A 24,249-nucleotide genomic window follows, 5' to 3' on the forward strand; every position below is an offset into this window, starting at 1 on the left:
AACTGATTTATTAGTCAGGTTATCTGCTCCGGAAGTCAGCTTGCAGTCAACCAATTAACAAGAAAGAAACTTTCCAACTTTTTATTATTTGTGAAAAAAAAAGTATGTTTTTCTTTCACACATTCTATCTCAACATTACAACTGACTTTATCTTTAAAAATATTATGTTGTATTAGTTAAACACTGTTTTTCCAGATGTGTACCTTTTTCCTTTAAAGGTTTCTAAAAATGACAAGTGTTAAAAATGAACAGTCAAATACATCATTTACTACACAAACAAAGACAGTTGTGATTTTTACAAATTTATTTCTTCCAGTTTGATCATTCTCTCACAATCAGCTCTGACTGTACAAATCTCCAGACCGACTCGCTTAAATAAATCTGCAGCGCTAAAATGTTTCTCAGATGCAATTTTTTTAAAATGATTTCTTTTTTTTTACTAACGTGTCTTCTTTTGTGCTACTGGTTTGCAAAAACAGTTAACTGTGATGACCTGCAAGTGCAATCACCAGCGCAAGACATGCAATGATTCACGCCATTAATACCGCACTTGTAAAACTTCCCAGTTGGAGCATCCTCTGTGTGAGAGAGAACATGTACCGTTTGCTCAGCTGAAGCCAACCTCAGTGCCACAAAGACCAAATTAAACATGCTTGTTCATGTCATGCTGAGATGTTTCTGTTGTAAAGGGAACTGAACTGTGTTCAGGTTTTCGTTTTGAGATGCAACACTACTGACAAACAAACGTGACTGACACGCACACTAAAAAGGGTACAGCTACGAAGTTTCACGGCCACAATCGTCTTATTTCATGATCAAGTCCCCACGAACAGCTCCTGGTTCAGCAGCTGCAAGGCCTCTTTTCCCTGCACGTAATCACCCGTCACCCTGACTCACATTGACAAACATCCATTCTGTCCTCCTTCTGCAAAGGCACCGAGCTCGTGTGACGACTGCCGAAAGCGTGCAGCCGCCTCACCGTTTTGCATTGTCACACCGGCTTGCAGGATCAGGTGTCCTCTCCTTCGACGTCGCTGTTCGGATTTGTCACTTGCGCATCTTTTGATGGCCGTAGCATGGCAGTTCTCGCTTTTCACAGATTTAAGTAAAGAAAAAAAAAAAAAAAAAAAAAAAGTAGGTGTTGACTTTTCAGTGGATTTCAATATGAACCTGTGAAGAGATAAAGTCTTTGTTTACATTTCATTTTGGAGGTTATTTGCAGGTTATTTGTCAAAAACAAACAAAAAAGAGTATAACAAAATTTTTGTAAACCAACTTCATGCAAATCCATAATGTTTAAGTGTTACTAAGTTTAAGAATTTCAGTCATTATTAATTATTTCTCTTTTCAAAACAATAACACAAACGAACGTAATAGATTAAATGAATACCAGCATTTTTTTATTTACTTTAATTTTGGTACCCTTTTTTTCAAAATGGAAGCATAATATAACAGCTAACTTCAATGATCTTTAAAGGCATGAAATGAATGTACACTTTTCCTAATTTCTAATCCAATTTAGTTAAAATCTTTTTATTATTATTATTATTATTACTATTATTATTATTATTATTATTATTATTATTATTATTATTATTTGAAAAGTTAATTCAAAATGTTTTAAAACATAGTCCTTAAATTTTCCATGAGGCTAAGGTCCAGAAGCATGATTAATCCGTTCCAAAACCAGTTCTGATGTTTGGACTCATTGCCAAACTACAGATGAGTTTTAACTAGATGGAAATGGGTTAAAACATTCAGGCCTACACAAGTACCAGCCAGGCTAAAGGTTATGAAATAAAAAAGAAAAGAAAACTGCTGAAAAACCAGTATAACTACCCAATTAAAGTCTTAAAAAGGATTGAGATAGAGTCAAGGAAGAAGGAAACCCTTTCTCTAAGACTGGCACATTAAACTCTACTGAAAGTTTGCAACTACACATGGACAAACCAAATGCTTTCTGAAGACAGGTTTTGGCCACCACTTGTAGAGAAGCTAAGGTGAAGCTCTCAGTAAAGAATACTGTTTCAACTGGTGTTGGCAGCATCATGCTGACAGCACATTTCAAGCATCGGATGAAATCCTGAAACTCACCCTGAGCTCTACAACTAGATGATGAAAAATTGGACATGATTGGATGTTAAAACACCACAAAGACACCAAAACACAGAACAAACTGCTTTGGGAAAGGATGGAACGGGCTAATGTTAGGCTTCTGAAATGGCTCCCACATCAGAACCAATAACAATTTGTGGACTCTACTTAAAAACCAGGATTACAGAAAATCTTCAGTAAATTGAAACTTGTGGATGTAATTCTTATTCTTAAAATTAAATGACACGTTCTTTCATTAACGGACCCGGAAAAACACTGTGAAAAACATTAAAATTAATGTATAACCAATAATTTGGTTGAGTGTAAAAAGATAAGTTAAATATATATTAGAATTAAGCATATCACTAAACAGAACAAAGAAAATATCATACATGCCATATTGCAAAAAGTTGGTGTTTCGCAATTACATTCAATATATGAGTTAGTTTCGCTACGTTAAATATCCTTACGTGTTTATAACAAGAAATTGAATTAAAAAAAAGTGGCAAATCTTCATTATAAGAAATTAAAACAAAGAGTATAGATTAATTAAACTACAGCCAGAACTTAGAGCAAATATAACTTTAACTTCTACTAATCTAAGACGAATTGAAAGTTTAGCTTCAATCTGCGTAAAGGAGACACTTCTTTAAAAGCTCAGCAGACATTGAGTCAGCAACCACAACGACAACACAAATTCAACACCAAGGCCTTTTTAACAGCTGTTGGCATGGTGACGAGCAAAGCAGGACTGCCAAACCAGAAGTTTTGGTATACAAGAAGAAAGTAAGACTACTTACTTGGAGTCTTACATTAAACACCATAGAAGCGACGAGGTATATATAAGGAAATCTGATTCTCAGCCGCCATGCCAGATCAAAAAATATCAACAAAGTCCTCGTCAAGCCTTTGCAAAACACTCCGTACGTCCGACCAGCGGAGCCCGAGAACCGGAGCACTAGGTACGACAGACCCGCCATAAAGGATCCGTCTGCCCGGCGCTACGTTGGCTTATTAAGTCAACTGACAGGGCGATGCGATATAAGCGGTAAATGGTGTGAAATTCTTCATTATTTCTTATCGCTGACTGACACCGAGCTCCATTTTTAAACATTAGGTGCTGGCAGGGCTGCTCCACCCCGACAGCTTCTCCGAGGAGGAGAGAAGAGGGTGCGACACACGGAAGAGAACAGGGAATTGGGTTAATACGCCCCGAGTTTAGACTCACAGGCACGACCAAAAGCGCGTACACGAAATTGATTGGCAATGCTAAGACCCGCCTCCTGGCCCTGATTGGTGTATTTCTGCAAACAAGATCACAGGATCACAGGAAGGAGACAGAGGAGCTAGATTTTTTCCCCCTCATATTATTCTGTCAGAACACAGTGACAGTTTTTAAGTGATATGTTAAAAACACATTTTTATAAAAGTTACCTATTGCAGCTTTAAAGGTAATTTCTTTTATCTACTATACTGATAATAATAATGCTATTATTCCCCGTGTTACTGACAATTCATTTGTAATTCGTTTTCCTTGTTTTATCTGAACAGTAAGATGCATTCCTATCGTACAATTTAAATTTCTTGATGCGTCTGTGTAAATCTGCATATTTTAATAATATTTTTGCCCAATTCTATGTTGCAGACTTCTCTTTGATAAAAAGTTCTTTATCCAGTTAAATATTTCCTAGTAATGCCCAATTTATATATTTAATAAAAAATTCCTCTATGCACAACAGCACATGCTTTATCAGCATTAAAAATACCACAACAGCAGTATCCTTTCTTATTTAGATAATATTTGAATCTGTAATTTATATGTTTTTTTCCATTATTTTATAAATATTATAAATTAATGTAATAATTTTCTGGTTTCACCTGCAAATTTGATATTTGTATGTGCAGTTTTTTTTATTGCCGTTTTTAAAAGCACCTTTAAGACACAACTTAGGAAATACCCAACTTAACTAATTCCATTGTAATTGGTGCAGAACGTCACTTCCTTCCCCGTGTCACACCTTAAGTCATCCGTCTTTTTGTTTTTTAGATTTCCTCACAAATTACAAGTGTAAGCGTTTTATTTTATTTTAATCAATAAAAACATTTTATTCAACCTACACATTTTTGTAAAAAATAAAATAAAATAAAGTGTATTTCTGGTTGGTTGTTTTTTGTGAGCTTGCAGTGAGTTGGAGTGTCTGAGGGCGTATCAGGCCGGTGTACCGGATGCTCCATCTGCTGGTGACTGACTTCATTTTTTTTTCCTCAGGGGTGGTGGCCGCTGTTTTGCTCCATAGCTCCCATAGCGAAGTAACGAAAGCATGGGAATGTTGCGAGGAGATTTCTGAGGAAACTTGAGATAAAGTGTGTAATAAGTTAGCGTAAGTTGCTCAGACGGTGTTTTAACATCAGAGGAGCTCAACGGTAAACACCGGAGGCCGTCAGAGGGAGTCTGTTGGGACGTTTCTCCAGCGAGCAGTTCCGGACAAAGGAAAAGAAACCTGAGCTAAAGCTAGCTGGCTCTCTTAGGCAATGCAGGCCATTAAGTGTGTCGTTGTCGGGGACGGGTAAGTGAACATAACCGGGCTTTCTAAAAGTTTGTTTCTACCATTTTCTCTTTGAAAGGTAACGTGTAATATTAGCTTAAATGTTGTCACCAGACTGGCTAACGTTAAATCACTTTGCTTCCCAGTTTTTCATACGGGCAAAGTTAGCTTCCAAGCTGTAACTACCTGTTAATATGTACCACTTGAATATTGCAGTTTACTGAAACTTTTTTTATTTCTTATTTTGACTTACTTGACATTCGAGTTCATATATTCTGTGTTGGCATAGAAGAAGATAGCTCATTATTATTTCCTTTGGGTTTCCACATACTTGGTGAATCAGTCAGACTTAATAGCGTAGTTTGTTTATTCAACTTAAACCCGTTTTTTCTTCTTCTTCTATTGTCTTGGTTAATGAGAAACTCAAGAAGCCGGGATTCAATTGTATTGCTGTCTTCTTCGCCCCTACTTGGGGCGTGCTTTCGTTTTCCTAATAATAAATGAGGCTTCGGCTGTACCAGTTTAAAGTAGAGGATTGGCCAAGACTACCAGTCAGAAGTGTAATAGTATGTGGGAGGTAAACATGCGCATATAACCTCTTGATCAGGGTGTGGTGGCAACCACACATCAGTCATTCTATGGACCTTTGATTGAGGCGCTTTTTTTCGATTCAGATTAAAGGGGAAGCTCAAGTTTCGTAATTGGGAAATATCTGTTCCCCTGGGAGCTGTGAATGTCTTACAGGAACTGACCCCTGTCTGGTTTGCATTGAAAGTTTTCCTGAGATCAGGGCTCATTTCTGCTTTGAATCTTTCTCTTTTTTTTCGGTCGATATGATTATAATTTAAATCGCGTTTTTGTTATTCCAGTTAATATTAAAGTAGTCATAAAAGATCAATTTGATCATGTGAACAATTTTATTATTTCCATGACTCGGGTGTCCATAATGTAATAATCTACATTGATTTACTGCCATGTTTTCTCTTGTTTATTATCCTTAACTATGCTATTAATTTTGATAAGTAAGTAAAAAAAAAAAAACAATGATAATTTTATTTGTAAATCCAAGGTTTCTATACAAACTTAAACTACCGCATTTTCTTTTAGCAATTTCCAGGTCTGGACAAATGGTGCAAACTGAAACTTGATTCTGTAAACATTTTTAAGTTTCCACATTTTTTTTACATTTCTAAATTTCTGATTTGCAAAGAAAGGCAAATTTGGTTTGATCTATGATCAGTAAGCCAGGTTCTAAAAAATTCGATTCAATGAACCTCAACTATTTTACATAAATGTGTATTTTGATGCATTTTTTTGACTTAAGCACATATTGGGACATGTGTTTTGATTTAAATCATATAATTTCTTACTTTTTAATTATATTTAAAACATTTTCCTCCATTAAAGTTACTCATACATGGGTTCTTTTTTGTGTGCTGTATTCCTTAAAAGAAAATAAAATTAGTTCTGTCCGATTTTAAAGAAAATAAGGCATGTATTAGTTAGGAGTTGCATGTTGGGTCAATACATCAGTGTTTGAGTTAAACCCATTGACTGTTTTGGCTTGTCTTTTGTTACTGAGTCAGTGCTAAATGATACATGCAACTTGCTCTTTGTAGAATGTGAAAGTCTTTTAAGTTACTGAGTTTAAAAGTTGGCCTATGGTTTAAAAACTGAATCTGGTGTAGACCCCAAGGAAGGCACTGAAACCACTACTTGATAAATATTCTTAATAAAAAAGTAATAATAATAATAAAAAAAAGCTAATAGATCAAGTAAGTTAGGAAAAGTACATAATTTTAAAATTTGAAATTTATAGAAACTTGTGAACTTTGTTAAATAATTTTAGATGTTTGGATTTAAAAAAAGAGCAACTTTTTTACATTTTTCTTTTTAAAAAGAAAATGTAGGGGGAAAAAAGCCAGTTAGTTTAAGACTTAAGGCTCTAAAACAGGGGTGTCAAACTCCAGTCCTACACAGCTACAAAAACGCTGGAATGAAATGGCTTAATTACCTCCTTCTTGTGTAGATAAATTCTCCAGAGCCTTAGTGACCTAATTATTCTATTCAGGTGTGGTGCAGCAGAGTCACATCTAAAAGCTGCAGGGCAGTGGCCCTCCAGGACTGGAGTTTGACACCTGCGCTCTAAAATGTTTAGATTAGTTGGTAATGCAGAACTGCTCTGACCAGTCAGTTTAAAGCAGGATTTACTTGTTTTTTTTTTTCTTGTCATTGATCGAGTCTCTTCTCATTTCCAGTGCTGTGGGTAAGACATGTCTGCTCATCAGCTACACCACCAATGCCTTTCCTGGAGAGTACATCCCCACAGTGTGAGTGTCAGAGACTGCAGTGCAGTTTCTGTTTATTTATTTATGACCAACCTTGCTGTCCATCATGTTTTTCCATCCTCTGTCTCTAATGCGGCCCGTGAATCAATGAGGCGACTTCTTTACTCCGCTGTTGTTTTTCTAACTAGAAATTGTCTTGGTTCTATGCTTGAGGTAATGATCAAAGTAGCAGACTGTAACTGAGATTGACGAGAGCAGATATTACTGGAAGTAATGATGAGATTCTGCTCCTTATCTGATCAAATGCATGTTGTTGTTTTTTTTTAACACTGGTTTCTAGAGAAGTCGCTAAGGTACTTTATATTCAGGCTCTTTTTCTATCAGAAAATAAAATCTAAAATGTAGTACATGATTTTATCTGGAAAAACATAAGGAAGCTACAAAATGTATGTTCTATTCATATTTCGATTTATGGTTTTTGTTTATTTGCACATAATTGTTTCCCCCAGGTTTGACAACTACTCCGCCAATGTTATGGTGGATGGGAAACCAGTGAACCTGGGCCTTTGGGATACAGCTGGACAAGAAGACTACGACAGACTCCGCCCACTCTCCTACCCACAGACGGTACAAAACAATATTATAATTCACTTATTAACCTTTGTGAATAATCCACTTGGAACATTTGGGTGAAGACGGCAAACAAGGAAGTTTGAAAGCAGGAAAAACACACATTGATAAGAATAAGACTTTACAGTAAATGGAAGTCTCAGGCTTTGATTGCTCTACTTCCTTTGTCTTATCAGGATGTGTTCCTTATCTGCTTTTCCCTCGTGAGTCCTGCTTCGTTTGAAAACGTCCGTGCCAAGGTGAGAAGTGTCCGTGTGAACAACATGGAAGGTTTTTACAGTGTTTTACTACAATATTCACTTTATCGACTTTTTAAAAATCTTTCTTCATGCTACAACTGCGGTTTACATTTTTTAATGGGATTTAATATACAGGACAACACACAATAATGGGAGGAGATTGAAAGTGGTTTTCAAAATTTAATACAACTAATGTGAAAAGATTATATCTGTTTATATTAGCCTCCTTCAATTAACATGTATATCATTAAAGAGTTTGTTTCCATCTTGCAAGGCACCGTAGGACATCTGCATGCAACAAGTTTTAGGAGAAGAGAAGCATCATAACTTAACTGTAGGATCAGTTAGTGAGCCTGATCCTGCAGATAATGACTCACCATGCATCTTTGTTGCCTAACTAATCATTTTCAAGTAGTTTTAGACAGAAACAGAATATTACATGCACAAAATCTTTCAAACTGGTGCTTTTTGTTGTTCTATACTGTGAATTATCAAGCAATTAAAGCAACAAAATTGAGGTTGCTCCCTGATGCCCCTATGCAATAACTACAGAAAGCACTTGTATATGTTTGCTTCAAGTCCATAAAGTATTGGATAGTTAGTCTATTTAGTTTATGTAAGGCTAAATAAAGATTTATTTGAAAGTCAGAAGTTTTACTTCCTTCAATCTAGGTTATTTCTATACAGTCGTGTCTAAAGTAGCTATAAGCTCTGATCATCCGTGTTTCTTTCCTGTCACGGAGTGAAGATGGTAAACAATCACTCACTGACTCTTAACAAAATGAAATGTTTCTTGTATATACATAATATACAAATGTTATTTTTTACAACTAAAAGTTACCCAGTACCATACTAATTTTCAGCTACCTTTATAACTTTTGAATAGTTTTTTTTTTTTGTTTTTATACTTTGAATTTTGCTTAACTAGACCTTTGTGTTAGCCCTCAAACTAACTTTTAACATGATAAAAATCTTGGTCACTCACAAAGTAATAATCTTTTTACTGGATAACAGTCAGCAGAGGCTTTATGTTATTGTAATAAAAGCAAATATAGCATCACCTGTTTATTCAGGACACTTGAACTGAGACAAATAATTGAATTGTTAAAATATTTCTTCCATCTTTGTTACATTTTCAAAACCAAATCCTTAAACGGATCAGGATTGTGTTTTTTACAGTAAATGCATTTAGTATTTCTCCTAAATAGAATGGTATAGCTGAATCTTCCAGACGTTGTGCCTTAGGGATCTTTATTGTACTTCATCACAGTACTTTGGACAGTACTGCATGCTTGCAGACGTGGATCACATGATAGTTTGTAAGCAAAGGGAGTTTCTCCTGGTGATTAACACTCAGGAAATTATTATCTGCCCCTGCAGTTCCTCCTCAGCTGTACAAGAAGGGAACCAACACTTGTTTTCTTTTTCCATCTTACCACTATACTACTGCTTTTCTGTTTCTGGCTTAATTCTAATGATTAGAATTGTATTTATTTACTTGCTTACTTCACACTGTCTTTGCACTCGCATGAGCAGTTTGAATGTTATGTCTGCCCATAATCTGCAGCTATAACAGCCTAAGTCAGGCATGTTTGTGGACATTTATGACCATCCTTACAGATGCACATTTGTGGGGTCTGATGTTGATTGAGAAGGTCTGACTCATAATCTCCATTGTAATTCATCCCAAACCTGCTCTGTATTTTTGAGGTCAGGACTCTGTGAGGTCAGTCAGGTTCTTCCACAACAAGCAGACTCATCTGACTCTTTTTATGAATCCTGCCTTGTGCAGTCATGCTTAGTCATGTTGGAACAGGAAGGGTCCATCCCCAAACTGTTCCCACAAAGTTGAGTGAAGGAAATGGTCTGAAATGTCTGGGTTTGCTGAAGCATTAATGGTTATTTTAAGATAAACTAACATAATAACCACCTCATCATAACCCTCCCTTTACCAAACTTTACACTTGACACATTGCAGCCAGGCCAGTGTGGTTCTCCTAGCAGCTGCCAACTCTAGACGTGTTTATTGGATCTGCAGCCAGAGAGGCAGAACTCTCCAGAGAAAATGTTTCCACTGCTCTAGAGTCTAGTGGCGGCTAGAAATGTTGTGGTTTGACTCTGCAGAAATTGACGGCCTCTGTGTATTATATGCCTCAACATTCACGGCACAGTACTTTCTGTCTGTGTAACTCACTGACTGTGGAATAATTAGTGGTGAGTAAATTTTCAGATTTCAAGATTTACTTCATAATACAAATGTTTCTAGAAGCAGTCTGTATGTTTACATGCTGTATTTTATCCACCTGTGGTCAGGGATGTGATTCAAACTCATAAATTCAGTGATTTGTAGGGTTGAAGAAAGACTTTTGGCAATGTGGAAAGTGACGTACACAAAATTAGACCTAAATCTGAACGAGATTGAAAGGTGGTTGGTTTTTGCCAAACAAGATAACCAGCTCCGCTTTAATTAAACTTCAGTTGGTTTACCTAGAAAGTCTGGTTCATTTGGGGAGGTGTGAATGCGCAGTCGAACTCTGATACGGACCAAAAAGCGAGCTCACAGCTCTCGGTTCGGCTGAAGTGAACTCTGGCGCAGTTCAAATGAATATGAGGATGGCAATTGGACTGGAGACCACTCCAAAAGCAGGAAGCAGATTATAGCGCAGTACAGCATTAACGGGAGAAATGACATGCGATCTTTTGTCAAAGAACAATGAGAAATCCTTCAACCGCTAAAATCTGATGCCACCCTATTTTTGTTTACATTTTGTAAAGAAGGACATTGCGCTCAGTTTCTACTTCAGAGGTTTTAGTATCATTTCCTTCAGTTGTTATTGTTGCAGCGCAGGCGAGGGGGTGAACAGGTTTTGATTCATTTGACACAGTGCAATGTGAAAAGGTAACAAGTGTTGCAACTTTGGTTTCCAATCGAAAAGTGAAGTTTTCAATACTTTTTTAGTGGGTTAAATGAAGACAAAGAAGCTTAAATATGTATAGAAAAGGCTCCATCATTTGTTTTGTAGTTACAGCCATAAAGTTTGATACAAGATTGATACAAAAACAATAAGGAATCCTGTTTATGATTAAATGCATCACCTAAAGAGGTTAAAGCTGTAACTTCCTGTTCTGTAGTGGTACCCTGAGGTCAGACACCACTGTCCCAACACTCCCATCATCCTGGTGGGCACCAAGCTGGATCTGAGGGACGACAAGGACACCATGGAGAAGCTGAAGGAGAAGAAACTCTCCCCCATCACTTATCCTCAAGGCTTGGCCATGGCCAAAGAGATTGGTAAAAACTTCATCGGCCTCTTTTTGACCAACTTAGATCTCATGTATTTTTTTTTAACAATTCACAACAAACAGAAGTAAATAAATTGCTGCTCTCTGCCTGCGCTCATTAGGCTCCGTCAAGTACCTGGAGTGCTCAGCCCTGACTCAGCGTGGCCTTAAAACTGTGTTCGACGAGGCCATCCGGGCCGTTCTGTGCCCCCCACCCGTCAAGAAGAAGGGCAAGAAATGCTCTCTCCTCTAAGGCCGCCTGCAGTTTGAACGGTTACAGGGGGACATGAACGCTAGCGGTGAGAGGGTGGCTAAAGACACAGGAGAAACACACCAGTATACACTCACAATCAATGTACTTCAGATTCTGTCCTTAAGAGTAGCTCAAGCAGTTTTCATGAAAATAAGTCAGATCCAGATTTAGGCGAAGGGTTTGGGACGATCAACAGTCCTAATAACTCTTTACTGTATAGACAAGACTATGAACTTTTTGAGGCCTTCTAAAATCGATTGGATGTTTTCTAAAAAATGGACTGCAGGTTGTCTTTAATTTCCTCTTCCACCTGTTGTCCACTTTTTTTTTCTTTTTTTTTTTGTTTACAGTCGGGTTGGTTGTTGTAAGTGGAAATAATATTGCCAAATACATTCTGCACACATGCTGGTTTTTAGTCGAAAATGAAAGTCTAGGTCTGTCGATTCAGATCTGTAACGTTTGCCGTTCGTTCAGCTCCTCCATCAATGGCATTTTTATCTCACACGTTCACTTCCTCCTTGACAACAAGGAGCGTGAAGTAACCTGGAGGATCTGTGCAGCTTCAAATGAGTCCTTGAGTAACATAACCTTTTTACTTTCCATCAGTCTGTCAACCCTAGAATGATTAATGACTCCTAAAACAAAACAGGGAGAAGATCAGACACCAACAGTGCTATAACTCCCCGAAAAATGTAATGAATCCAGTATTTTCTACGTTTCATCTAATTAAATTTGTCGTTTTCTTTCTGCTTTCCCTAAACGTGTCTCAGCCAGACAGCTGCCTGTGATTGCAAAAGCTGAAAACATGATTGCATATTGGAACAGAAATGTTCGAATGTCTTGGTGATGGGGGAGAACAAGAGCACATCTTTTAATGCTCTGGGCATTTACCGAATACCTTTCGTGCAACACTTTTGATTTATTTTCTTTACGCATCACTACTGGCTAAGCAATGTCACAATGAAAAGCATCTATGCCTGCTAATAACAGTAACAAAGCTACTGTCGGTTATGGTGTAGTACATAGTGTAATCATCTTTTTGTTATAATCGTGATTTGTCTATTTTGTATCTTTCTTCAGACGTTACACTCACTGTATTGTTTAACTAACACTATGAATATCTTTTTTGTTTTTTTTATTACCTCTACGGTTAACGCTACCTTAATCTCCCTTCAAGCCTAGCTTTTTGTAATTAATGCTGATAGCATGTCTGTGCATCATATACTGAAAACTAAGATTAGAATTGCTACAGTTATATATATTTTTTGCCTATTTACAAAATGTATTTGAACTACTAGATCAGGGGTTAAGTACACGTTGCTCATCGGTATTCAGAAATCAAGCTGTGCTTTTATCCAAGCCAATGTTGTGACTCTCTTAGTTTTGAGGATTAAAAACTATTGTCACTTTTTGAAAAAGCCAATAAATTCCTGTAAAAACACTTCCTCTGTTGTATACATCTCTTTTGTGCTTTAAATTGGTGTTGAGTAATTGTTTAATATCTGTCTGAATTTCTAACTTCTTCTTTTTTATACCTTAAACAATTGTAACTATTAACTGATAACCATCCATATTTTGTTTCTAAAAATAACAAACTCTTCTAGAGCAAAAATGTTACAAATAAAATAAAATGCCTTTTTACTGTTTTCCTTTTACAAGGCAAAGGATGCTATTTATCTTTAGACTTTACAAAGTTACAGATTTTCTACAACATTCTGACTTGCTTTTATTATTAAAATACAGCCAGCTTAGGCTTTTGATAAGATAGGAACACTCCATTTCCAAAATTAACTCATAATATTTTACATTTTTGAGGTTGAGTATGTTCAGCTGTATAACTTTGGCCCAGCAGATTAGAGGTTTGGACACCAATGATTCATTTCTTTTTTCCTTTGTTTTGGAATGGGATGAATGTTTAGCATTTTTAAAACATTGTTGCACAAATTGTATTTTATTTTTTGATTCCTTGGCAGATATTTACATTTTAAGCATGTGTAAATCCTCATAGTTGTGGTTGATCATGTCCAATAGGAACACTCGATCGGTTCCCCAGTTTTACCTTTCAGACCCAAACTGCCACCTTCATACAGAAGAAAATCAGATGTTCAGGAATCAGTCTGACCACAGTAAAGCCAATTTAACATGAACAGGGATGCAGATGATGCTGATTTTAAAGCTTGTCAGCAGTGGGAATCATAGAATGTTGTAAAATATTGTTAAATATGTGGGCTGGACTTGAGAAACGGACACAAAGAGAGAGGGTTTTCCATCACCAACCCTCGAGTTGGAGTTCAACCAATCTGGATTCTATGCCTCTCCAGTCGTCCTCCAGACTCTTGTACCTCGATTGAGGTAAGAGATGGACTCTTTAAAAATCTTCCCCAAACTCATAAACTGTCGTTGCTGATTTTGAAGAACTGCTTTTTTTTTTTTTAACTATGACCTTAATGTGGCTTATAATGTGGAGGATGTCAATAACTGTCAAGTCAGCCATTTATTCACCCAGATTTCTTACTGACTGATTCTAAAGGGAAGTCATTTAACTCATAAGACTTTTTAAACTGCAGGCAGTTAAAATGTCTTAAATAAACAAACATGCATTTGGCGCCATATACCAGTTATTCAACTCTTTCAGCTTGGAATTAAACTCGCATCTCAGGGAAATGGCTACAGTAACTTTTTTATTACAAGATAATCCAACATTTAACAATCTCATGTCAATAAAATGTACAATTCATTAACCAACACTGGGTTGACGATACACGTGGCCAAAACTTTACATCTTAAAGTGAAAAAAGTTTATTTACTTAGTGGCATCCCAAAGGTTTCAGCCTTTGGGTGTTTTTCACGTATCTCCTGTTCAGAAACTCTCCAGCTGCTCAGTAGCAGCTCAGGAATCTGCAAATCGTAACAAAGTCCCCGAAGTCGTAGGTATGCTGAGAGGAGATGAAAGACAAACTGTTAGAAAATCTGATTATACTCTCTCCGGAAATAATCTCATCAACTCATAAAAGTTCAGCAGAAAAGAGTAGACTGAATTCTGTATATTTACAATTATACAGGACATACAAGCATCATCAATTGGTTGGAAAGGAGCAGACTAAATCGTACCTTTCTACCAATTCTGCCCCAACAATGTCATGGACGTGATATTTCATAGGAAATTTCACGTGTGAGGTTGTTCGCCGCTCCTCTAGATTGACTCGCAACACTTCGTTGTATTTGGACTTCTTCACCATGCCAAGCACTGCTTTACGTCCTGAAAAAAATGTTAGATGGTACCAAACAAACCCCCACAGGTAGGGAATGCAAACATGTTACAGAAATGAGACATATTTATGGTGAAGGTGCAATAATTATCCCCAAAACACCAACCTTGAATAAAATACTTTGTGAATTTGCCAGAATTGGGAATGGAAAGCCACCAGCTGCCAGCATCCCTCACAGTCAGAACCCCTGACTTCACCAGCTGCCTTGGTGGTGAGAAAATAAACAATGTGCTCATGTCTGACAGAATTATATGCAGATGAAAAATCTTGGAACAACATTCAATAGTCAGAGTTCCTCATACGTTATCTCAGAGTCTGTGAAGAGAAACTCTCTCAGCATCTTGTCTTTGCTGAAGCTCAGATCGGTGCAGGAGGACACCACTTTCTCCAGGAACTTTTCAACGGTTGCTTGCGTTGCTTTCCCCTCTTCGCCGGCCAGTACTTTGGTCTTGTAGTCTGATGCAAACACCAGCCCGAATGCCTCAGAGTCAAACCCGAGCTGGAACATCAGCAGCTCCCCGCTCTCCTGGAGTTTATTCTGCTCAGACAAAAAACATGGCAGTCAGAACTTCAAAAATAGTTCAAATCCTTTTTTTTTTTTTTTTACATTTTTCAATAACAAGATCTGCTGGATTTTATGTGCTAGACCAAGACAAAGTATTCTATGCTTGTGATGTGGAAGGTAGTGACGGGCTTTAGTTTTGTTTTTTTTATCATCTGTTAAACGTTATTATGTGTTGTCTGCAATGAAACGAAGTGAAATGTGTGTGTGTGGTATGACAAAATATAAGACTATTAAAAAAAAATCAAAGAGCTGCCTCACCACTTCCTTATCCACCAGGGTCTTGTCACTGTGTACACTGTACAACTGATGCTTCAGTACAATAGGAGGCACTGTGTCGTTAAACAGCTTCCTGGGAAATAGAGTCATGAGGTTCTCCAAGGTGGATTTCATGTCAGCTGGTTCTTTAAGAGAGGAAACATGGAGAGACGTTTGTACATGTGGCATTATTTTTGTTAAGATAAAAGTACAAACCACTTTTCAAGACACTCACCACCACCTTCGTCACTAGCCCCAAACTTTTCTGGGCCATTTCTTCTTTTCTTCGGTTTGAAAGCGTCGGAAACCAGAGCCCGTTTTCTATTCATACCTGGAACAAAAATAATGCAGATATGATCCATTCATCAAGATGACTGGATAGCATTTTCATTAAAAGTCTAGGTATCTTCTTATCCGAAGTACGACCTACGAGATGTTCTTATAAGAACCAGCGTGTCTCATACATAAAACCTTTTTCGAAGCGATGTCTTGTTCTTTTCAAAGTTTATAGTTAGCCAAGCTAACAACCTTAGCGGCGCTAGTTTAAGTCAAACGTTTTGCATAGGTAACTAAAACAGTTACCTTTTAATTACTGTGTAGATTGAACGCCGTTTCTTGCAATTTATTACATTAAATAACCTATTAGTTCGTCATAAATGTTCTCATTTCACAAAATGTAAAGCTTCCTCTTTTCACTTATGTTGGTTCTATTAAGATAAACTGTCGGTGCTGCCACCTAGTGGATGAGTTTGAAATAGTAACACCGGAAGTTGCGTAAAGTTTGTTTGTAGCATGCCAGGCTAGTTAGCAGCCCCGCAAATTTAAAAATACGTTAACTTTCTTTATTGGTTCAATTCTGAAGAAATGTTATTTAGTTAAATACATACATTTTATTATTTTATAGGTGACAGATGAGCAGTTTGTGTTGTGTTCTTTGATCAGAAGGTAGGTTTTTATTTACTCTTCAGCTATTTTAGTTGCTCAGATGCGTCTACAATAAAATTAAATGAAAATATTTTAAAAATAAAATTGTTAATAGAAAAAATATATGCATATACAGGTGGTACAGTGGAAGTAATCTTTAAGCAGCTAACGCTACATTTTTATCACACAATTACGAGGTGTATATATTATTGTATCATGCATAATCTATTAGTCCCGCACACATCAAAGGTTTAGAACTGTGGGGATAATCAGGGTATGCACTCACATAATTTGAGAGTAGGCGAATCATTATGTAGTAATCTTGCAAATCTAATGTTTGTAGGTAGAAATGAGCAATTATGGGAATCTGAGCTTCATTTAGATGTGCTTGATTTTATTTGTGATTTTATGTAGAAATGCACTTGTCAGAGTTTACTTAACTGATATAAGGCGCTGGTTTTCTGTGAAATTTAGCCTTCTGACTTTTTTTAGTTTTGAAAAATCTGATCTTCTGTGTCTAACTCGCCAATTGCAAGTCAAAACCAAATCGATCAAGAAATAAAGGGGCAGATTGTGATATGTTGCAGATTCATTTTTTGAATGTTTAACTTTACGATTATGTATGTTATGCTTTATGAGTTACTCTCTTGTAAAAGACTTTTGTGTCTACTTTTGTTTTAATTGTGTATTTGGTGTTGGATCTTACTTTGTTGTTTGTATTTCTTGAACCTGCTTTGTTTTTATTTGTATTTTAGATCAATCTTTCAATCCATGGTCAGTATGTCTCATAGGTCAAGGTCTTTTCTGTGTTAGGAATGGACCGGCACAGATCCCGCAGCCCTACTTCCAGCTCCCACCACCACTATTCCCCAAACAGACGGGGAGGCGATAACAGGAGACGAAACCACTGTGACGGTGCACAATTCAGACCCTCAAATCACCACCTGCATCAGTCCAGTGCTACTCCAAGGCAAACCCCACCAAGGTCCCAGACCTTAAGCACAAGGAGGGAAGCATATGAGAGAGACTTTCCATTGTACAAGCAGCCTGTGGAAGTGGGCTGTTTCTCCCTGGACTCTCAGCGTAGGTTTTTCAACGACAGCAGGCAGATGAGATTCTACGTGGAACCTGAGCGAAGTCCCAATTTTGATCTGAGGGATGGGTACAGGGAACGATACGTGAAGAGGGACGAAAACGTCAAGGAGAAGCTGGATCACATTCTGCGGTGGATCGTAGCCAACAGGTCAAAGCTGAAATCCAAGCTGACCACAGATGCCTCATGGTGAGTTTATGCACAGAATATAGAATAAACACTTTTAATTTGAGAGGAAAATTGGTTAAATATTGGCGTTTCTTAGATGACAGAGGAATAATATAAGAGACATTGATAAACTGTGACACCAGGCCAAAAAGTGATCCACAACTTTTACTCCTCGCAGCCCGTTAGACTTTGACTTTGTGACCTGGCGGGGACACCTGACCAAGCTGCTCACTACGCCGTACGAGACCAGAGAGGGCTGGTTGCTGGCGGTGACCAGGTTTAACGGCACGCTCTACATCAGCGAGGTGGAGACCGAAGCTGCTCGCAGGGAACGAGAAAACCGCCCAGAGAGGAACAAGGAGATGATGTACTGGGGATACAAGTTTGAACAGTACATGTGTGCAGGTGAGGGGCTGTTCACTTTGCTTTTATGTAAGTCAGTGAGCGTTACCAGCTTCCTTATTATATAGATTCATCTGTTTTGAAGTTTGTAAATACTTCTGGTTTTAGATTCCATCTGTTATTTTCAGGAAAAGAAAATAAGTGGGATGAGGTGACACTTCAGAAATATATTCAGATGTCAATTAAATATTTAAAAACAAGCAAGAAAGAAACCCAAAGGAATCACATGTGGAGTAAATAAAGCTGGTCCAAAGATGGATCCTTGAATAACACCAAAATGTAAAGCATCTTAATAAGAGAGAATTTTCCCAATTTAACACATAGAGATATCTTTTAAAAAAAGACACAAATCATTGAAAAAATTTACTAATGTTTCACCAAATCAAAGGTATGTTCTTAAAACGACTAAAATCAAAGCATTGTTTTTTGTGAGATAATTTGCCTTAGTTAAAAATAAGGACAGTTCCAGCATATTAGAATCAAATTTAGAAGTACAAGCTAATACTTCAGATCAATTTGTTTTTGGATAGATACATTGGAAGCACACTGGAATTCTATTGGACCACAATAGAAACGTCTGCCATAAATTTATGGTAAACATTTGTGTTTGTTGTTTTTAAAGGAGTCTGGACATTCACAAGAAAAATGTGCAGGGACTGTGCGACCGGACTCTGAAGCGATCATTCTTCTCCTATGTCCTCTCCTGCAGACGACACAAACAGTGAGCCTGACCCCAGCGGAGTGGTCAACACCAACGAGGCCTTCTGCACCGTGGTCCAGACCCGACTCACGGACCACAAGCTTCTGTTCTCTGGTGAGGTGGATTGTCGGGACAGAGATCCTGGTGCTCCACCTCCTCCTGCCTGCTACGTGGAGCTGAAGACCTCTGCAGAGATCTGCACTCCCAAACAGCGCAGCAACCTCCACAGGTCAGAGAGACGATTTGAACTACCTGACCGATAGTCTTGATCTGCTTACACAGATGCTTCTGATGCCTTTTATTATTTTGGTGTCTGCGTCAGGTTTAAACTGTTGAAATGGTGGGCCCAGTCTTTTCTCCCCGGGGTCCCTCGGGTGGTTGCGGGTTTCAGGGATCATGATGGGACCGTCGTTTCTGTGGAGACTTTTCAGATCTCCAAGATTTCACAGCTCATCAAGGTATGAGAAGGTTTCAGACTTCTTTGTTTCCTTTTCAGACAGCAATTGACATGAGTCAACTCCGGCTGCAGATCCGGGCACTTGAACAGTCTTGTCTTTTTCCCAGAACGAATACAACTGCTGGAAGCCAACAGTGTGCATGAACTTCTGCTGCGACTTCCTGTCTTTTGCGAAGCGTGAAGCTACTGAGGACAATCCTAGGTGAGTTTAAATGAAGAGGTATGTTTGTTCACAGTTATGTGGCAGGATAACAGAGAGAAATTGAAGGCGATGTCCCATCTGAATAGTTTTAGTTTGGATGAGGATTATTTGTTCAGTTTCCATTTGAAACATGCCAGACTGGACTGTTTTGGTCCAGTCTGGCAAAACTGCCTGGATTTTTCCATTGCAACATTTTATTATCCTCATGAATGGATGTTGACTATCAACATGGCTAACATTACTATTCCTGGATGGTTAGGTCTGATGTTTGTAAAATATTTCTGTTGCAGTGTGGTGTACTTGTTTTCCTGGGAGCCACACAACGACGTGACCTACTCAGTCCACCGGGACTCCCGATATACCTTCCTGCCTGACTGGTATATTAAGGAAATGACCAGGTCTCCAGAATAACAACAACCATCCTCTTTCAGGATTCCTACAATGCTTTAAAATTATGGAATTTTATGGAAGTGTTTTCCAGATCTGGAAGTTTTTGAACTTGCAGATCCTACTCCCTGCTCCCTCTTTCCGAAAGTTGCATCCTCATAATTATTGTTAGTAATTGCTTGTGGGTTTTAGAACTAAAACCTGAGTGTGGAAAATGACGTTTTGTATTTATGTTTCTGAAAATATATAAAAATAAAAAAAAAAGACATTTTAAGTCTGGAAAACTGAATTTTGATATTAAAATCTTATCGGAGCGCTGAATTCTGAAGTTTTCCTCGACACGAAAAGTTCAACAAACGTAAGCATCCGTCGCTTCATCATCTTCTGGGAAGATTTTTTAAAAATAATAAACATTGTTCTTTGTTTTGTGCATGGTAATTTAAAATAAAACGATCTGTAATTTTTTCATGATTATTTTATTGTTTCCTTGTTTTAACAGTCATTTTGATCCAGAAACCATCAAGTAAAAAAAAAAAAAAGAAGAAATCTTTAACAATTGAAATGAAAAAAAAAGTCAAATCAAATGTTATTTCTTTAACAGTATTTCATGTAAATCTACATTTTTTTTAATTCTTAATAAAATAGATAAGACGCTTGTGATTTAATGTAGTATTTATCCAAATGTGTCCTTTTGTCTTGTTTGGATTTATGTATTTCTATTAAGACTTCAGCTCAGTACAACGAAACATGAAACACGTATTACAGTCGGAGAGCAAGAGCACATTGTGATACAGCAGCACCAGGAAACCTTAAATAATGGAAGACAAAATGCTCAGAGGATAGAAAACCGTTCCCATGGTAACCCCACATAGTTCCAAAGCTCTGAGGCACTTATGTAGAATTAGCTCCGACCTCCACGTCTGTTAATATCAGCTTTAAATACTTGCACTGTTAGAAAAAAAAAAAAGATTCCTGTCATAATTGCTGATCTGGGAAAAGTGCATTCAACCATTAATTTAGTTAAAAAAAACATTAGATATCAAAGCTAATTCATGACATTGACATCCACACTGCATCTACTATTTTTAGCAGTATTTCCTAAGCAGGAAATGTAAACTGGATAGTTTCACATTTTAAAGCACAAGTTAAGAAAAGATCCAGGGCCTTAAAATAAGACCACAAATAATTATTACTCCCTTAAATTACAGCACACCTCTTATAATAAAGACATTAATTATAGGTCTTTAAATCAAAAACAGCAAGACTGGCCCTTTTCAGATCAAAAAGAATTGGTCCTGGCCTAGTACTAACTAGTAATAGTTGTTTTCTTTTTTCTTGAAGGCTTGTAAACAGTATTAGATTGTCTTTTTTTCGTTAAATATGTATCTAATACTTGCTTTTTAGTTAATACTCACTTGTATTAACTATTACAAAAACAGTAATATAGCAGATGTTCAGGAAGACTCTACTGTGGAAGCAAAATAAAAAAATAAAATTCTGCATACATGGAAGTTGTCATAAAGTTAAAGCCCAGACGCCATTGTGCATTAGAACGCCATCAGTGGTTTGGATAAATATGCTATGAATGCCCAGATGTCAGTCAAGTCCAACTCCAGTTAGGTAAGACAATAACACACATCCAAGTGTTAATAGAAATCAGTAGCGGGCACTGATTAAATCTGTACATTCAAGCAGAACCTCTCAGTGCTTCAGCTTTTTACTCAGGCCCATGAGTCTGAAAGTCGCGGCTGTGATCTTCTCGTAAACCACAAACATCAGGGCGGCCGTCAGCACCGTCTGCAGCAGCTTGGCCTCCAAGCCTTTGTACAACCCAAGAAAGCCGTGCTTCCTGCAAGAACACAGAACCGTCAGCGACCGACAGCCCGCCTGTCTGTTTTCTGAGCCCATCTACCGCTGAACTCACTTGATCCGGTCCATGAACAGGGAGAAAATGTTGGAGACGCTCCCTATCAGGCCCCTTTTGCCGTCGCCTCTGTACTGACCGAACTGATGAGGAGAAAAGCTGAGGTTATTTTTCTGAAGCGAATGAATTACCGTTTCCAGTTAGCATTTGTGACTTGTGCAAAATCAGGAAGCCGAGCTAATGTGTCAGAGAAGAAGACGAATTTACCCTCAGGATGGCCTGGATGGTTTGGAGTGGGTACGTTGCTGTGGTGGCGATTGCCTTGGCGATTGCTCCGATGAGAAAGATCTTTGCTGAGGATATCTGTGCCAGGGAATAAAGATTTAATAGAGTTCTCAGTGACTGCTAGACTACAACAAAGCTGAAATCACACAAATGATCCTGAAGTATTGAGGTATATATTATATGTCAAAAATGTATCCAGCATCCTCTCGCCTTTTGGCCGCCCTTGCCCGCCTTCCTCTTCATGGCTTCATAAATCATGAACTGCACAGCCGGGTTGAGGACGAGAATCAGAGAGGGCAGTGTGCCGTTCCACAGCGTTCCCACTCCCTCGTTGGCGATAATCTGCGAGAAAGCATCTACGAAAAGGAAAGCCGAAATGTTGGCATCAAAAGCACGCCTGAGGGGTTTTAATTGGAATACACACCGAATATGCCTCTGTAATGGGTTTGGTGGAGGTCTTCGTTTCTGAACCTCACTCCCTGCAGCTTCAGCCGGGTGTTGACGACCCACATGGGAGTAGTCAGGATCACGTTCACCACGCCTGCATGAACACACGACAGATGGCGCGTGTCCCAAAATCATAGCACGGTGATGGCAGCATCATGCTTTTTTTCACACAGCAGAAATGTAGCAGGAAATGAAGAGCTTAACCAACCCACATTATGAATTAAAATGGTTCAAATTCATTCTTTGGAAAAACCTAATTAACAACCCTGGATATTTGGATTAGAAAAAAGAAAAATAATCTATGCATGGATTAATTGGGCTATGAATACTTTTCCAAGGCAAGGTAAACCAACTATAACATAAGAGCAAAAAAGCCAAAACATTCATCAATTACTTTTAATACTACAGCACGCTTGATTGATTAAAGTAAAAAAGATCATCACTTTATCATATTTACCTGCTACCATCCCCATCATCAGGTCTTTACTGGGTCTGGGTTTGCCCGGGCCAGATGCAGCCACCTTCTTCAGTGCATTGAAAGTGTAGAAGTAGACAAAGTTGGAGCAGCAAAGGCTGGAGATAACTGGAAACCAGCCTCTGTACAGAGCCAAACTGAGAGAAGTGGTGGAGAACTTAAGACATACGTTTTACATGTTACATGTTTTACAGGAATCACAGAAAGTTAAGTGATACAAGACTGTAAAAAGTTGAACTTACAAGCCCTCTTCTTTCGTAATTTCAGCCAAAATGACAGGAGTGGACTGGGCTTTTCTTTTGTCATCCACTGAGAAGAAAACATGAAAATATCACGATTCAATTCCAACAAACTACAAGAATGTTATAAAGCAACAATTGCAGACGTATCAGCTTTACTACATCAGGTCATCTCTGCTTGTAATTTGTAACCAATGCTCATTAGCCTATGGGTATTAAGTTTGTACAAAAAATACTTTTTTATACCTTGTCTATTTTATTAACAATGTCAATCAAAAGGAAATCATACTGAGATATATATATATATATCTGTATGGAATGATGAACTACTGCAGTGTTGTGAAGAATAGAGCACAAAAAATCCTCCACAATAATGTCTAAGGCTGCAGTAAAGGACTACTGAGTTATTATTGGTGGTTTTACCAAGCTATAAAATGATGGAGTGTATCTAATTATTGACACACAGCTTCTTCACTTTGGCAATTATTTATTTGAATAAATAAGGACAACACGAACCATGTTTTAATAAAGGGACAGCTGGAATGGGAATATTTTTAAAACCTTATAAGAAGTAGATTCTATTTAAATCCTCATAGATGCAAATCTAAACTGGATGATTACATGATAACAACTCAAACTCACCTTGCAATCTGCTTTTAGCTGTATCCAAAGGGAAGAAGACTGTCATGGCTGTCACACTCCCCTGGAAGATAAGACATTGCAACATCACCACCTGAACTGGCATCCACTACTGCTCCGTCTGTCACTCCATGTTTTCATTTCACTCTTTATTCTTCCTCAAATGAAGAAGCTACTGAAGGTTAAACGTCAGGAGAATAGTTTTAAAACTCACCATTGCACCTGCCACCGCATGGACCAGCGTCTCGTAGGACAGGAGGCCGACAACAGAGCCACCATTGTGGGACATCTCTGCAGGATGGTACCGTTGAGAGCTCAACAATTAAAAAGCCGGGCGATGTATCCCGGAAGAGACCCGGAGAGGACAGACGGGCGTGGGCCTGGTTCTGGCGCGGTGGGAGCGGATAGTTCTTACTGCTGGAACTGCATGACGTTGTTGCGAAAGGTGGAAATAGGGAAGAGAAAGGAGTGAAGACAGTGCTGAACCGTGGATCCAATTGACAGATTCGTTTCTGTTTTAATGAGAAAATCACCAACTAACGTGTT

The 24,249-nt window shown here is 38.0% G+C and overlaps 5 protein-coding genes across 9 annotated transcripts; 2 read left to right on the forward strand and 3 right to left on the reverse strand.

Moving 5' to 3' along the window:
* Nucleotides 1–286: 286 nt before the first annotated feature.
* smim10l3 (small integral membrane protein 10 like 3) lies at nt 287–3,293 on the reverse strand. The gene is made up of 2 exons (XM_008416761.3): nt 2,895–3,293; nt 287–1,170 (listed from the first exon to the last, which is right to left on the reverse strand). The coding sequence occupies exons 1-2, from the start codon at nt 3,072–3,074 to the stop codon at nt 1,150–1,152; spliced, it is 201 nt and encodes a 66-aa protein (XP_008414983.1). The 5' UTR covers nt 3,075–3,293; the 3' UTR covers nt 287–1,149.
* A 1,040-nt stretch (nt 3,294–4,333) lies between these two features.
* Nucleotides 4,334–12,773, forward strand: rac1b (Rac family small GTPase 1b). Its single transcript, XM_008416759.3, has 6 exons — nt 4,334–4,661; nt 6,899–6,970; nt 7,438–7,555; nt 7,735–7,797; nt 10,930–11,089; nt 11,202–12,773. The coding sequence occupies exons 1-6, from the start codon at nt 4,627–4,629 to the stop codon at nt 11,330–11,332; spliced, it is 579 nt and encodes a 192-aa protein (XP_008414981.1). The 5' UTR covers nt 4,334–4,626; the 3' UTR covers nt 11,333–12,773.
* Nucleotides 12,774–14,000: 1,227 nt separating this feature from the next.
* On the reverse strand, nt 14,001–16,141 carry LOC103469216 (winged helix repair factor 1). Of its 4 annotated transcripts, none has more exons than XM_008416757.3 (7): nt 16,004–16,141; nt 15,657–15,752; nt 15,425–15,567; nt 14,904–15,139; nt 14,708–14,805; nt 14,444–14,591; nt 14,001–14,268 (listed from the first exon to the last, which is right to left on the reverse strand). In XM_008416757.3, exons 2-7 carry the CDS (start codon nt 15,748–15,750, stop codon nt 14,223–14,225), a joined length of 765 nt encoding a protein of 254 aa, XP_008414979.1. In that variant the 5' UTR covers nt 15,751–15,752; nt 16,004–16,141; the 3' UTR covers nt 14,001–14,222. The 4 variants fall into 4 exon arrangements, with proteins under 4 accessions (XP_008414979.1, XP_008414980.1, XP_081466110.1 ...); XM_008416758.3 differs by having other exon boundaries at nt 15,886–16,120; XM_081609984.1 differs by having other exon boundaries at nt 15,852–16,120.
* A 56-nt stretch (nt 16,142–16,197) lies between these two features.
* Nucleotides 16,198–20,334, forward strand: dxo (decapping exoribonuclease). 2 transcript variants are annotated; one of them, XM_008416753.3, is made up of 7 exons: nt 16,198–16,366; nt 17,101–17,627; nt 17,785–18,011; nt 18,718–18,937; nt 19,031–19,166; nt 19,273–19,367; nt 19,658–20,334. In XM_008416753.3, exons 2-7 carry the CDS (start codon nt 17,161–17,163, stop codon nt 19,776–19,778), a joined length of 1,266 nt encoding a protein of 421 aa, XP_008414975.2. In that variant the 5' UTR covers nt 16,198–16,366; nt 17,101–17,160; the 3' UTR covers nt 19,779–20,334. The 2 variants fall into 2 exon arrangements, with proteins under 2 accessions (XP_008414975.2, XP_008414976.2); XM_008416754.3 differs by having other exon boundaries at nt 17,159–17,627.
* A 405-nt stretch (nt 20,335–20,739) lies between these two features.
* On the reverse strand, nt 20,740–24,238 carry slc25a17l (solute carrier family 25 member 17-like). Its single transcript, XM_008416752.3, has 9 exons — nt 23,918–24,238; nt 23,707–23,767; nt 23,068–23,134; nt 22,808–22,962; nt 22,328–22,444; nt 22,114–22,259; nt 21,886–21,981; nt 21,679–21,761; nt 20,740–21,603 (listed from the first exon to the last, which is right to left on the reverse strand). Exons 1-9 carry the CDS (start codon nt 23,990–23,992, stop codon nt 21,456–21,458), a joined length of 948 nt encoding a protein of 315 aa, XP_008414974.2. The 5' UTR covers nt 23,993–24,238; the 3' UTR covers nt 20,740–21,455.
* Between the last annotated feature and the right edge of the window lie 11 nt (nt 24,239–24,249).

The sequence above is a fragment of the Poecilia reticulata genome, chromosome 8 (assembly GCF_904066995.2).
Source record: "Poecilia reticulata chromosome 8, P_reticulata-male-v2, whole genome shotgun sequence".
Lineage (NCBI taxonomy): Eukaryota > Metazoa > Chordata > Actinopteri > Cyprinodontiformes > Poeciliidae > Poecilia > Poecilia reticulata.

Excerpts from the sequence above, each read along its gene's own strand:
- dxo (XM_008416753.3), top strand. The coding sequence starts at position 17,161 with ATGGACCGGCACAGATCCCGCAGCCCTACTTCCAGCTCCCACCACCAC. Across the intron at positions 18,012-18,717 it reads TGAACAGTACATGTGTGCAG|ACGACACAAACAGTGAGCCT; the intron begins GTGAGGGGCTGT and ends CCTCTCCTGCAG. Across the intron at positions 19,167-19,272 it reads AGATTTCACAGCTCATCAAG|AACGAATACAACTGCTGGAA; the intron begins GTATGAGAAGGT and ends TCTTTTTCCCAG.
- slc25a17l (XM_008416752.3), bottom strand. The coding sequence starts at position 23,992 with ATGTCCCACAATGGTGGCTCTGTTGTCGGCCTCCTGTCCTACGAGACG. Across the intron at positions 23,135-23,706 it reads AGCTAAAAGCAGATTGCAAG|TGGATGACAAAAGAAAAGCC; the intron begins GTGAGTTTGAGT and ends TTTTCTTCTCAG. Across the intron at positions 21,604-21,678 it reads CTGTTCATGGACCGGATCAA|GAAGCACGGCTTTCTTGGGT; the intron begins GTGAGTTCAGCG and ends GTGTTCTTGCAG.
- rac1b (XM_008416759.3), top strand. The coding sequence starts at position 4,627 with ATGCAGGCCATTAAGTGTGTCGTTGTCGGGGACGG. Across the intron at positions 6,971-7,437 it reads GGAGAGTACATCCCCACAGT|GTTTGACAACTACTCCGCCA; the intron begins GTGAGTGTCAGA and ends TGTTTCCCCCAG. Across the intron at positions 7,556-7,734 it reads CACTCTCCTACCCACAGACG|GATGTGTTCCTTATCTGCTT; the intron begins GTACAAAACAAT and ends TTGTCTTATCAG.
- LOC103469216 (XM_008416756.3), bottom strand. The coding sequence starts at position 15,783 with ATGGATCATATCTGCATTATTTTTGTTCCAGGTATGAATAGAAAACGG. Across the intron at positions 15,140-15,424 it reads CCCTGGTGGATAAGGAAGTG|AATAAACTCCAGGAGAGCGG; the intron begins GTGAGGCAGCTC and ends TTGTCTGAGCAG. Across the intron at positions 14,269-14,443 it reads GGGGCAGAATTGGTAGAAAG|CATACCTACGACTTCGGGGA; the intron begins GTACGATTTAGT and ends ATCTCCTCTCAG.
- smim10l3 (XM_008416761.3), bottom strand. The coding sequence starts at position 3,074 with ATGGCGGGTCTGTCGTACCTAGTGCTCCGGTTCTCGGGCTCCGCTGGT. Across the intron at positions 1,171-2,894 it reads TGTTTAATGTAAGACTCCAA|GTTCATATTGAAATCCACTG; the intron begins GTAAGTAGTCTT and ends ATCTCTTCACAG.